This window comes from Coregonus clupeaformis, chromosome 21, assembly GCF_020615455.1.
Source record: "Coregonus clupeaformis isolate EN_2021a chromosome 21, ASM2061545v1, whole genome shotgun sequence".
Lineage (NCBI taxonomy): Eukaryota > Metazoa > Chordata > Actinopteri > Salmoniformes > Salmonidae > Coregonus > Coregonus clupeaformis.
In genome coordinates this window covers 12,726,926-12,740,449 of record NC_059212.1, presented here as the reverse complement: position 1 = coordinate 12,740,449, position 13,524 = coordinate 12,726,926, and the positions used below count along the sequence as shown (strand labels likewise).

Here is a 13,524-nt window from a genome sequence, read left to right as displayed (position 1 = left end):
CATTAGACAACTATACTGAAAACCCAAACTGAAATTGCTGAAATAAGTGAAATCAATGAGAGAATAGTTGGATCAACTGATAATTAAAATAGCAGTGCAGATGGCACTCTTTTGTTAAGTGCAGAGGTGTATTACAGGAAATTAATGTGTAGTGTACCCCAAATATAGAGGTCGTGAGTTCAAATCCCAGGTGGGGTCATATTGAAAAGTCAGTACTAAGTGATCATGTCAAATGTTATCATATTGTCATTGATTTAAAGATTTTTACACTATTGTAGCTGAACAGCGTACCACTAACCTTAAAACCGCCATACCATTTCATTACTTATAATGGTTTGGGACACCTGGGACGATCACGTGACAAATACCTCCAAGAATGTCCAGGGGAGCTTCAGGGGATCATGACACGTCGCAAGAACGTCCTAAAAACGTCCTCGGGGACGCCGGGAAATGGGAACTAGAAAAAGGTCCCTCAGAGAACGTTCCATTGGGACCATCATGGGACGTCCTAAGAAATAGTAAAATGAACGTCCCAAGAAGGTCCTGACATGATCCTCAGTGACGTCCTGGGAACATATAGGAAACTAGGTGAAGGTCCCCCAGAAAATGTTCCCATGAGACCATCAGAATGTCAGAGGGATAACAGTGAGCCAAAACATGTAAGGGACCTAATGGGAACATCGCTGAATGTCCTCAGGGCGTCCCTTGTTTGCTGGGTTACTGCTGTTCAATCTTCATCTCAATGAATGAATGTGCATGTATTCCGTTTTTTGCTGTTTATAGTGTGCGGGTTCCTAAATTCTTTGTCAATTTATTATTTCTGTTTTATTATGTTTGTCTATATTCACCATTTCACCAAATCAAATTCCGGGTATATGTACAGTGCGTTCGGAAAGTATTCAGACCCCTTAACTTTTTCCACATTTTGTTACAGCCTTATTCTAAAATTGATTGTTTTTTCCCCTCATCAATCTACACACACTACCCCATAATGACAAAGCAAAAACAGGTTTTTAGAAATGTTTAAAAATAGAAATCTCACATTTACATAAGTATTCAGACCCTTTACTCAGTACTTTGTTTAAGCACCTTTGGCAGTGATTACAGCCTCGAGTCTTCTTGGGTATGACGCTACAAGCTTGGCACACCTGTATTTGGGGAGTTTCTCCCATTCCTCTCTGCAGATCCTCTCAAGCTCTGTCAGGTTGGAAGGCGAGCATCGCTGCACAGCTATTTTCAGGTCTCTCGAGATGTTCGATTGGGTTCAAGTCCGGGCTCTGGTTGGGCCACTCAAGGACATTCAGAGACTTATCCCGAAGCCACTCCTGCGTTGTCTTGGCTGTGTGCTAAGGGTCGTTCTCCTGTTGGAAGGTGAACCTTCGCCCCAGTCTGAGGTCCTGAGCGCTCTGGAGCAGGTTTTCATCAATAATCTCTGTACTTTGCTCTGTTCATCTTTCCCTCAATCCTGACTAGTCTCCCAGTCCCTGCCTCTGAAAAACATCCCACAGCATGATGCTGCCACCACCATGCTTCACCGTAGGAATGGTGGCAGGTTTCCTCCAGACGTGACGCTTGGCATTCAGGCCAAAGAGTTCAATATTGGTTTCATCAGACCAGAGAATCTTGTTGCTCATGGTCTGAGTCCTTTAGGTGCCTTTTGGCAAACTCCAAGCGGGCTGTCATGTGCCTTTTACTGAGGAGTGGCTTCTGCCTGGCCACTCTACCATAAAGGCCTGATTGGTGGAGTGCAGCAGAGATGGTTGTCCTTCTGGAAGGTTCTCCCATCTCCACAGAGGAACTCTGGAGCTCTATCAGAGTGACCATCGGGTTCTTGGTCACCTCCCTGACCAAGGCCGTTCCCCCCCAGCTCTAGGAAGATGTCTTGGTGGTTCCAAACTTTTTCCATTTAAGAATGATGGAGGCCACTATGTTCTTGGGGACATTCAATGCTGCAGAAATAGTTTGGTACCCTTCCCCAGGTCAATGCCTCGACACAATCCTGTCTCGGAGCTCTTCGGACAATTCCTTCGACCTCATGGCTTGGTTTTTGCTCTGACATGCACTGTCAACTGTGGGACCTTATATCGACAGGTGTGTGCCTTTCCAAATCATGTCCAATCCATTGAATTTACCACAGGTGGACTCCTGTCAAGTTGTAGAAACATCTCAAGGATGATCAATAGATGATGAATGGAAACAGGATGCACCTGAGCTCAATTTCGAGTCTCAAAGCAAAGGGTCTGAATACTTATGTAAATAAGGTATTTCTGTTTTTTGTTTTTAATACATTTGGAAAAATGTCTAAACCTGTTTTCGCTTTGTCATTATGGGGTATTGTGTGTAGATTGATGAAGGGAAAAAAAAGAATTTAATCCATTTTAGAATAAGGCTGTAACATAACAAAATGTGGAAAAAGTCAAGGGGTCTGAATACTTTCTGAATGCACTGTAAATGTCATTTTTGAATGATTCTGAATGTTGTTGAACAATATAACTTATTTATTTATGCTTCATATGCTTACCCCATCATAACATAAGATTGTTTTACGCCATACTCCAAACAATGTATAGCCTCAAGCATGGTTTACAGAACTACCTTTGTTACAGTCCACCAACCATTTCACCTAATCACAGATATCTATCCATGTCACAGCACCAATGGGACAGAATGGTGTCTAACCTAGGTCTCCTGCAGGCCACAAGACTGTGTTACCCTGCTAAGCTTAAACGTAGGCAAGTTTAATTACACCTACATCACTTTTCAGGTGCTATCCCCTACTGCCTTGGTGGCCATGAGTAAGGCCCTTTGCCCCCTGCTACAAGGGCAAGGCTGACCCTGTTCTGTGTTTGGTGTGTTGAAATCATTCATAACCCCATCATAACCTTCATACCACTTAAAGCATCAATCATATGTAATCTTCAAAATATAAATATCTACACTGAACAAAAATATAAACGCAACATGCAACAATTTCATAGATTTGACTGAGTTACAGTTCATATAAGGAAATCAATCAATTGAAATACATTAGGCCCTAATCATTGGTATTTCTTAAGTGTTATTGAAGCACTTGGTAGTATGGACAGGAACAGATGGTTTATTGTAAGGTAAGAGACTACAGTACCATTGTAAATTAGCTTCAACAAGTGTAACACGCTTATAAGACTGTAATCAGATCATTCTACCACAATTTACAATGTAAATGGTGTCGAATCATCCCTGAAAATATAATTTTGATTCTAACCCTTTCAACTCCAACCTTGATCACATCTTGTACTAATTTGTGTTTATATAAAGTTTTTTGTTCTGATATGTAAAACAGCAGATTGACACATCTTCACTAGCAGCATTGTACAATATTGGTGTGCATTCACTGTGTGTAACCGTGGCTTCCTTAAAAGCAACTTGAAGCAAGTAAACCACCCGCAGTGTGGATATGTCTTGTTTATTACGTTCATATTTTGGTTTATACAGTGAGGGGAAAAAAGTATTTGACATTTGCCCACTGACAGGGACATGATCAGTCTATAATTTTAATGGTGGGTTTGTTTGAACAGTGAGAGACAGAGTGGCAGCGACGGGGTCCAGAGGGACGCATGTTAAAGGTGTTGTAAATTGATTTGCATTTTGATGAGGGAATTACGTATTTGACCCCTCTGCAAAACATGACTTAGTACTTGGTGGCAAAACCCTTGTTGGCAATCACAGAGGTCAGACGTTTCTTGTAGTTAGCCACCAGGTTTGCACACATCTCAGGAGGGATTTTGTCCCACTCCTCTTTGCAGATCTTCTCCAAGTCATTAAGGTTTCGAGGCTGACGTTTGGCAACTCGAACCTTCAGCTCCCTCCACAGATTTTCTATGGGATTAAGGTCTGGAGACTGGCTAGGCCACTCCAGGATCTTAATGTGCTTCTTCTTGAGCCACTCCTTTGTTGCCTTGGCCGTGTGTTTTGGGTCATTGTCATGCTGGAGGTTCTCACCCAAGATTTGACGGTACATGGCCCCGTCCATCGTCCCTTTGATGCGGTGAAGTTGTCCTGTCCCCTTAGCAGAAAAACACCCCCAAAGCATCATGTTTCCACCTCCATGTTTGACGGTGGGGATGGTGTGCTTGGGGTCATAGGCAGCATTCCTCCTCCTCCAAACACGGCGAGTTGATGCCAAAGAGCTCGATTTTGGTCTCATCTGACCACAATACTTTCACCCAGGTCTCCTCTGAAACAGTCAGATGTTCATTGGCAAACTTCAGACGGGCCTGTATATGTGCTTTCTTGAGCAGGGGGACCTTGCGGGCGCTGCAGGATTTCAGTCCTTCACGGCTTGGTGTGTTACAAATTGTTTTCTTGGTGACTATGGTCCCAGCTGCCTTGAGATCATTGACAAGATCCTACCGTGTAGTTCTGGGCTGATTCCTCACCGTTCTCATGATCAGTGGTCCTCTGTAGCTCAGCTGGTAGAGCACGGCGCTTGTAACGCCAAGGTAGTGGGTTCGATCCCCGGGACCACCCATACACAAAAAAAATTTATGCACGCATGATTGTAAGTCGCTTTGGATAAAAGCGTCTGCTAAATGGCTTATTATTATTATTATTATTATTATTATTATTATAATCTATGGATTTCACATGACTGGGAATACAGATATGCATCTGTTGGTCACAGAGACCTTAAAAAAAAGGTAGAGGCGTGGATCAGAAAACCAGTCAGTATCTGGTGTGACCACCATTTGTCTCTTGCAGCGTGACACATCTCCTTCGCATAGAGTTTATCAGGCTGTTGATTGTTGCTTGTGGAATGTTGTCCTACTCTTTAATGGCTGTGCGACATTGTGTTATATTGGCGGGAACTGGAACACGCTGTCGATCCAGAGCATCCCAAACATGCTCAATGGGTGACATGTCTGGTGAGAATGCAGGCCATGGAAGAACTGGGACATTTTCAGCTTCCAGGAATTGTGTACAGACCCTTGCGACATGGGGCCGTGCATTATCATGCTGAAACATGAGGTTATGGCGGCGGATGAATGGCACGACAATGGGCCTCAGGATCTTCTAACGGTATCTCTCTGCATTCAAATTGCCATCGATAAAATGCAATTGTGTTCGTTGTCCGTAGCTTATGCTTGCCCATACCATAACCCCACCGCCACCATGGGGCACGCTGTTCACAACGTTGACATCAGCAAACCGCTCACCCACACGACGCCATACACACTGTCTGCCATCTGCCCAGTACAGTTGAAACTGGGATTCATCTGTGAAGAGCACACTTCTCCAGCGTGCCAGTGGCCATCAAAGGTGAGCATTTGCCCACTGAAGTTGGTTACGACTCTGAACTGCAGTCATGTCAAGACCCTGGTGAGGACGACTAGCACGCAGATGATCTTCCCTGAGACGTTTTGTGCAGAAATTCTTCGGTTGTGCAAACCCACAGTTTCATCAGCTGTCCAGCTAGCTGTTCTTAGACAATCCCGCAGGTGAAGAAGCCGGATGTGGAGGTCCTGGGCTGGCATGGTCTGTGGGTGTGAGGCAGGTTGGACGTACTGCCAAATTCTCTAAAACGACGTTGAAGGCGCCTTATGGTAGAGAAAATAACATTAAATTCTCTGGCATCAGCTCTGGTGGACATTCCTGCAGTCAGCATGTCAAGTTGAGGGAGCGTGCAATCGGCATCTGTGGCGTTGTGTGACACACAACTGCACATTTTAGAGTGGCCTTTTATTGTCCCCAGCACAAGGTGCACCTGTGTAATGATCATGCTGTTTAATCAGCTTCTTGATATGCCACACCTGTCAGGTGGATGGACTATCTTGGCAAAGGAGAAATGCTCACTAACAGGGATGTAAACAAATTTGGGCATACTTATTTTGAGAAATAAGCTTTTTGTGCGTATGGAACATTTCTGGGATCTTTTATTTCAGCGCTCAAAACATGGGACCAACATGTTGCACTTTTATATTTTTGTTCAGTATAGTTGAATTGAGCTGGATGGTTGCTGGTGTTACTGACTGGGTTAGTTCTGCGCAGCACACAACTTTGATAGCCTCTGCTGAACTGAAACCAAGGTGTTAATTTGACACCAATTGCCCTGGTGCCATCCAGATCTGCCAAACAGCTTTGAAATCGTTCAAATACTTTTGAGTGTTTGCTTGAGCCTGCCTCGAGTGCCGGATTGATGGGTTTTGCACTTTTGGGACTATTCCATGTCCATCACAATAATAGAAATAACACAAACATTGTTATTACATGATCAGTTGAAGTTCTTGTTATTCATTAAAAAAAGTTGCTACTGACCTGATAACATAATAACCACCGGATAACATAATTAGCTTGATTTAATAATGATCAAATGAAGTGTTACCCGTTTGTGTGTGTGTGTGTGGTGAGACTATGCATGTGTGTACATTTCAATGTGTGCTTGTGAGTGTCTATGTATTCCTGTATGATGTGCATGAGTTTGTTTGTATTGTGATTGGGAGTAGGTGGTATGTGCATCAAATTGAGAGTAGTAGTACATAAAAACATTGATTTAGGTATGTTATCACATGATTGGTTGAAGTTATTAGATTATTCATAAAGTTGTTACTCACCAGTTAATATCATAACCACCGGTTAATGTAATAACTTATTACAATTTAGCTGAAAAAGTAAAGTTTACCATTCAACATTTTAATTAAGTTTACTGGCAAGTTATTACATTTACCAGGTTTATTAAAAAATATATACAGTGGGGAAAACATGTATTTAGTCAGCCACCAATTGTGCAAGTTCTCCCACTTAATTTTCATCATAGGTACACGTCAACTATGACAGACATTGAGAATTTTTTTCCAGAAAATCACATTGTAGGATTTTTAATGAATTTATTTGCAAATTATGATGGAAAATAAGTATTTGGTCACCTACAAACAAGCAAGATTTCTGGCTCTCACAGACCTGTAACTTCTTCTTTAAGAGGCTCCTCTGTCCTCCACTCGTTACCTGTATTAATGGCACCTGTTTGAACTTGTTATCAGTATAAAAGACACCTGTCCACAACCTCAAACAGTCACACTCCAAACTCCACTATGGCCAAGACCAAAGAGCTGTCAAAGGACACCAGAAACACAATTGTAGACCTGCACCAGGCTGGGAAGACTGAATCTGCAATAGGTAAGCAGCTTGGTTTGAAGAAATCAACTGTGGGAGCAATTATTAGGAAATGGAAAACATACAAGACCACTGATAATCTCCCTCGATCTGGGGCTCCACGCAAGAGCTCACCCCGTGAGGGGTCAAAATGATCACAAGAACGGTGAGCAAAAATCCCAGAACCACACGGGGGGACCTAGTGAATGACCTGCAGAGAGCTGGCACCAAAGTAACAAAGCCTACCATCAGTAACACACTACGCCGCCAGGGACTCAAATCCTGCAGTGCCAGACGTGTCCCCCCTGCTTAAGCCAGTACATGTCCAGGCCCGTCTGAAGTTTGCTAGAGTGCATTTGGATGATCCAGAAGAGGATTGGGAGAATGTCATATGGTCAGATGAAACCAAAATAGAACTTTTTGGTAAAAACTCAACTCGTCGTGTTTGGAGGACAAAGAATGCTGAGTTGCATCCAAAGACCACCATACCTACTGTGAAGCATGGTGGTGGAAACATCATGCTTTGGGGCTGTTTTTTCTGCAAAGGGACCAGGACGACTGATCCGTGTAAAGGAAAGAATGAATGGGGCCATGTATCGTGAGATTTTGAGTGAAAACCTCCTTCCATCAGCAAGGGCATTGAAGATGAAACGTGGCTGGGTCTTTCAGCATGACAATGATCCCAAACACACCGCCTGGGCAACGGAGTGGCTTCGTAAGAAGCATTTCAAGGTCCTGGAGTGGCCTAGCCAGTCTCCAGATCTCAACCCCATAGAAAATCTTTGGAGGGAGTTGAAAGTCCGTGTTGCCCAGCGACAGCCCCAAAACAGCACTGCTCTAGAGGAGATCTGCATGGAGGAATGGGCCAAAATACCAGCAACAGTGTGTGAAAACCTTGTGAAGACTTACAGAAAACGTTTTACCTGTGTCATTGCCAACAAAGGGTATATAACAAAGTATTGAGAAACTTTTGTTATTGACCAAATACTTATTTTCCACCATAATTTGCAAAGAAATTCATAACAAATCCTACAATGTGATTTTCTGGATTTTTTTTCCTCATTTTGTCTGTCATAGTTGACGTGTACCTATGATGAAAATGACAGGCCTCTCTCATCTTTTTAAGTGGGAGAACTTGCACAATTGGTGGCTGACTAAATACTTTTTTCCCCCACTGTATATATGTGTGTTTTATTACAAATAGAAAAGTTATTACATTTACCGTTGTTACAATCCACTCCACAACTAAAGTTAAATGGTTAAATAGACCATTCAGCCTAATCTGTTTTTTCTCTGCATGGACAGGCCCTGGTGGATACCCAGTCTACGGGCAGACCAAGCCCTCCATGACCCCCTTTGGGCAGCCCATGGCTGGGCCGGGGATGGCCAATAACCCATTCATGGTGAGCGTCTAGTAGCTTATGTGTGTGTTTCCAGATCTTGTTGCGGGACCGAAGGATGCATTGTGCTCTTTTAATAGTAATACTTGTAATACAAGTGTGAAACACTTTGTGCCTGACTTTGTGACCAACAAATACAAGTCTGAACACATGCAATTGACTTACACATGCATCTTCTGCATGGGTCCAATGTAAAAACAGCTATGTGGTTGGTCACCCATGCAGCCTCGCTCTCTGCTAACTTCATGGATGAGTTTGGAAGTCATGCTGATAGTCATGTTATTTTACGATATTGAATAACCATTTGTTTTCAACCAGGCGGGAGCCCTGGCTGGACCCTACCCCACTGGAGGCTCATCCACCAACCCCTTCCTGTAGTGCGCCTCCCACCCCGTCAACTCCACCAGAGGGAAGCATGCAGCACCGATTCCGTCACACCCTGTGATGTGACAGTACATTTCTGAAACTCTGAATTTATTAAAAGCTTAGTTTACGACACTATAAAGGACTATGGGATTTGGGACTGCCATGGAATGATGCCCTTGGACTAAATACGTTCTCTATACATTTATTTTTTTGTTATGTTTGACAGCTCTTTATTGTGCATATCGGCATTTGTAATCACGTTAAAATACAAGGTATAGTAAGGACTCGACGTGGTTGGGCAACATTGTGGATGTGCCACTATGTTTCTACCAGTGGGTTTATAGGATAACTAACAGGGTCGTATACAAGTCTAGGAGGGAACTGAGGTAACGTAAAGATTTTTTGCCTCGAACGATGAGGATTAGATGTTGGTGAATAATCAGGCTGGCAGAGGAGTCATGCACCTAATTCTATTTGAGGGGGCACTATTGGCCAAATTCAGTATAATTTAATTCTGTGTAAAAGAAACAATCTATTGTGTAATGGTTTCAATTGGCATGACGCCTCTGCCTGTAGGTATGGCATCCGGAAAGGGACTTTTATTTGGTGCATAATTAAAGCCACTATTACTGAACATAACCATGTTCTTATTGAGCTCAAAACACCATAGTGCTATCCCAAGGCGTCGCGACAGCATTTTGCCTAACGGTTGACAAAACCGTTGGATAACCTTGAATACAACCCAGGTCTTTTACCCTTTAATCTTTTTTTTACTTGTTACTAGGATAAGTCAAAGTGTAACAACAGCCCAACACACTAACGTTAGATAGGTAAGAGTCCATTTGAAAAGGAACAAATTACCTGCTATAAAACATGAGGCATGAGACCCCAGACTCCAGCACTAGTAGTTATGACAACAGGCAGGTGTCTACTACAGCACAAAAACAGAGGGAAGGAGAGTAGGGAATAGATATTAAGGTTCTAATGCTCAAAGCGAGCCCTCTCCATGTAATGTGACCCGCATGTGTGTAAAAACAGCTGAGAAGTTATTTTTTATTTGGAGAAATGGTTACTTGTGGCACCCAATCACTTTTAATGAATTTAATCATGTTACTCACCATTACAGGAATATGTAAGTCAATGTGTACATAAATAAATATATGTATAAATATTAAAGATTTTTAACTACAATTTGCTCTTGATTTAAAAAAATTCATTTAGAATTCCCTATCCCTGTTCCCTAAATGTGCATGGGTAAAATCACAGGGGAAGCCAAAAAAAAGCAGTATTACAACCTATGTGTTGTGATAATTGCGTTGTTTGCTCTATAACCTGTTAGTTCATATGCCTTGCGACCGTGATAGGCCTATATACAGGGCATTCGGAAAGTATTCAGACCACTTCACTTTTTCCACATTTTATTACGTTACAGCCTTATTCTAAAAATTGATCCAATTGTTTGTGTTTTTTTCAATCTACACACAATACCCCATAATTACAAAGCAAAAACAGGTTTATAGAAATGTATAAAAATAATAATAATAATTAAAATACATTTACATAAGTATTTAGACCCTTTACTCAGTACGTTCTTGATTCACCTTTGGCAGCGATTACAGACTCGAATCTTCTTGGGTATGACGCTACAAGCTTGGCACACCTGTATTTGGGGTGTTTCTCACATTCTTCTCTGCAGATCCTCTCAAGCTCTGTCAAGTTAGATGGGGAGCGTCGCTGCACAGCTATTTTCAAGTCTCTCCAGAGATGTTCGATTGGTCCGGGCTCTGGCTGGGCCACTCAAGGACATTCAGAGACTTGTCCCGAAGCCACTCCTGCGTTGTCTTGGCTGTGTGCTTAGGGTCGTTGTCCTGTTGCAAGGTGAACCTTCGCCCCAGTCTGAGGTCCTGAGCGCTCTGGAGCAGGTTTTCATCAAGGATCTCTGTACTTTGCTCCGTTCATCTTTCCCTCGATCCTGACTAGTCTCAAAGTCTCTGCCGCTGAGAAACTTCCCCACAGCATGATAATGCAACCACCATGCTTCACCATAGGGATGGTGCCGTCCTCCAGACGTGACGCTTGGCATTCAGGCCAAAGAGTTCAATCTTTGTTTCATCACACCAGATTATCTTGTTTCTCATGGGCTGAGAGTCCTTTTGGTGCCTTTTGGCAAACTCCAAGCGGGCTGTCATGTGCCTTTTACTGAGGAGTGGCTTCCATCTAGCTGCTCTACAATAAAGGCCTGATTGGTGGAGTGCTACAGAGATGGTTGTCCTTCTGGAAGGTTCTCCCATCTCCACAGAGGAACTCTGGAGTTCTGTCAGAGTGACCATCCGGTTCTTGGTCACCTCCCTGACCAAGGCCCATCTCCCTCGATTGTTCACTTTGGCCGGGCGGCCAGCTCTAGGAAGATGTCTGGGTGGTTCCAAACGTCTTCCATTTAAGAATGATGCCACTGTGTTCTTGGGGACCTTCGATGCTGCAGAAATGTTTTGGTACCCTTCCCCAGGTCTGTGCCTCGACAGATCTATGTCTCGGAAGCTCTACGGACAATTCCTTCGACCTCATGGCTTGGTTTTTTCTCTGACATGCACTGTGGGACCTGACAGGTGTGTGCCTTTCCAAATCATGTCCAATCAATTGAATTTACCACAGGCGCTCCAATCAAGTTGTAGAAACATCTCAAGGATGATCAATGGAAACAGGATGCACCTGAACTCAATTTCGAGTCTCATAGCAAAGGGTCTAAATACTTATGTAAATAAAGTATTTCTGTTTTTTATTGTTTATAAAATTGCAAACAATTCTAAAAACCTGTTTTCACTTTGTCATTATGGGGTATTGTGTGTGAATTGATGAGGATTTTTATTTATTTAGTCAATTTGTAACGAAATGGGGAAAAAGTCTGAATACTTTCCGAACGTGTATGTAAAAATCCCAGTCCTCTGAACAGTTGATGTTGAGGTGTGTCTGTTACTTGAACTCTGTGAAGCATTTATTTGGCCTGCAATTTCTAAGGCTGGTAACTCTAATGAACTTATCCTATGCAGCAGAGGTAACGCTGGGTCTTCCATTCCTGTGGCGGTCCTCATGAGAGCCGGTTTCATCATAGCGCTTGATGGTTTTTGCAACTGCACTTGAAGAAACTTTCAAAGTTCTTGACATTTTCCGTATTAACTGACCTTGTCTTAAAGTAATGATGGACTGTCATTTCTCTTTGCTTATTTGAGCTGTTCTTGCCATAATATGGACTTGGTCTTTTACCAAATAGTGCTATCTTCTGTATACCCCCCCTACCTTGTCACAACACAACTGATTGGCTCAAACGCATTAAGAAGGAAAGAAATTCCACAAATTAACTTTTAAGAAGGCACACCTGTTAATTAAAATGCATTCCAGGTGACTACCTCTTGAAGCTGGTTGAGAGAATGCCAAGAGTGTGCAAAGCTGTCATTAAGGCAAAGGGTGGCTATTAGAAGAATATAAAATACAATTTGATTTGTTTAACATCTTTGGTTACTACATGATCCCATATTTGTTATTTCATAGTTTTGATGTCTTCACTATTATTCTATAATGTAAAAATAAAGAAAAACCCTTGAATGAGTAGGTGTGTCCAAACTTTTGACTGGTAATGTTTATATATATATATATATATATATATATATATATATACCTGAAGGCTGAGACGATATGAAAACGCAGTAGCAGAATAATTTCAACTATTGATTTAGAACCATGGAGAGTTACTGCAAGTCGCAAAGAAAACAGGAGCTGCCTCCACTATTCCAGCACAATTTCAACTTCCAACATGTTAACATCGTCATATCACCTATGCTTAGTCTTATACAGTGCCAACTAAAAGATACCAAAAACATTTTAGCTAGCCAGCCATCAGAGGACAGCACAACAAGATGCAACAGTGATGCCAAATCCAAACTGGCTTCTCTTGACACTTTTTTTGGTGTGCCAGAACCATTCACTTTTGAGCTCGCTCAGTTTAGCTCAACGCTGATTGGCTATTTTTTAAATAAATGTTTGTATCAAGGGACGCAAGATGCTTGCTGGCTTCCCTTGCATTCAATGCTACGGGCGGCAACAATGTCATACTCTTTCTGACCAGACAGCATCAGATAGATGGGCTATACATACTGAGACAGAGGGGCGCTGTTTCGCTCGCTCGGATGCTTTCTCCTGTGAGATGCACTATATAGACAAAAGTATGTGGACATACCTGTTGCTGACAGGTGTTTAAAATCGACCACACCGCCATGCAATCTCCATAGCTAAACATTGTCAGTAGAATGGCCTTACTGAAGAGCTCAGTGACATTCAACATGGCACTGTCATTGGGGAAGTTCCTTTACTGTTTCAGCATGACAATGTCCCCTTGGACAAAACGAGATCCATACAGAAATGGTTTGTCGAGATCTGTGTTTTGGTCATGTAGTGTATTTAGAGGAAACGCAGGGCCGAACGGAGGAGGGCCGAACATTCCCCCATTCACATCAACAGGGCTGTAGTGGAGCGGGTCGAAAGCTTCAAGTTCCTCGGTGTCACATCGCTAAGGACCTATCATGGTCCAAACACACCAACACAGTCGTGAAGAGGGCACGACAACGCCTCTATCCCC

General features: G+C 42.7%; 1 protein-coding gene across 6 annotated transcripts in view; it reads left to right on the top strand.

Annotated features, from left to right (window-relative positions):
- The window catches only part of LOC121534937 (probable flap endonuclease 1 homolog), a 31,378-nt gene extending 21,289 nt beyond the window's left edge, over positions 1-10,089 (top strand). For all 6 annotated transcript variants that reach the window (XM_041841566.2, XM_041841567.2, XM_041841564.2 and 3 more), the window contains 2 exons: positions 8,434-8,531; positions 8,847-10,089. In XM_041841566.2, the coding sequence (XP_041697500.2) occupies positions 8,434-8,531; positions 8,847-8,906 (158 nt within the window). In that variant the 3' untranslated portion in view covers positions 8,907-10,089. The remainder of the gene's footprint in view (positions 1-8,433; positions 8,532-8,846) is intronic.
- Positions 10,090-13,524: the final 3,435 nt, after the last annotated feature.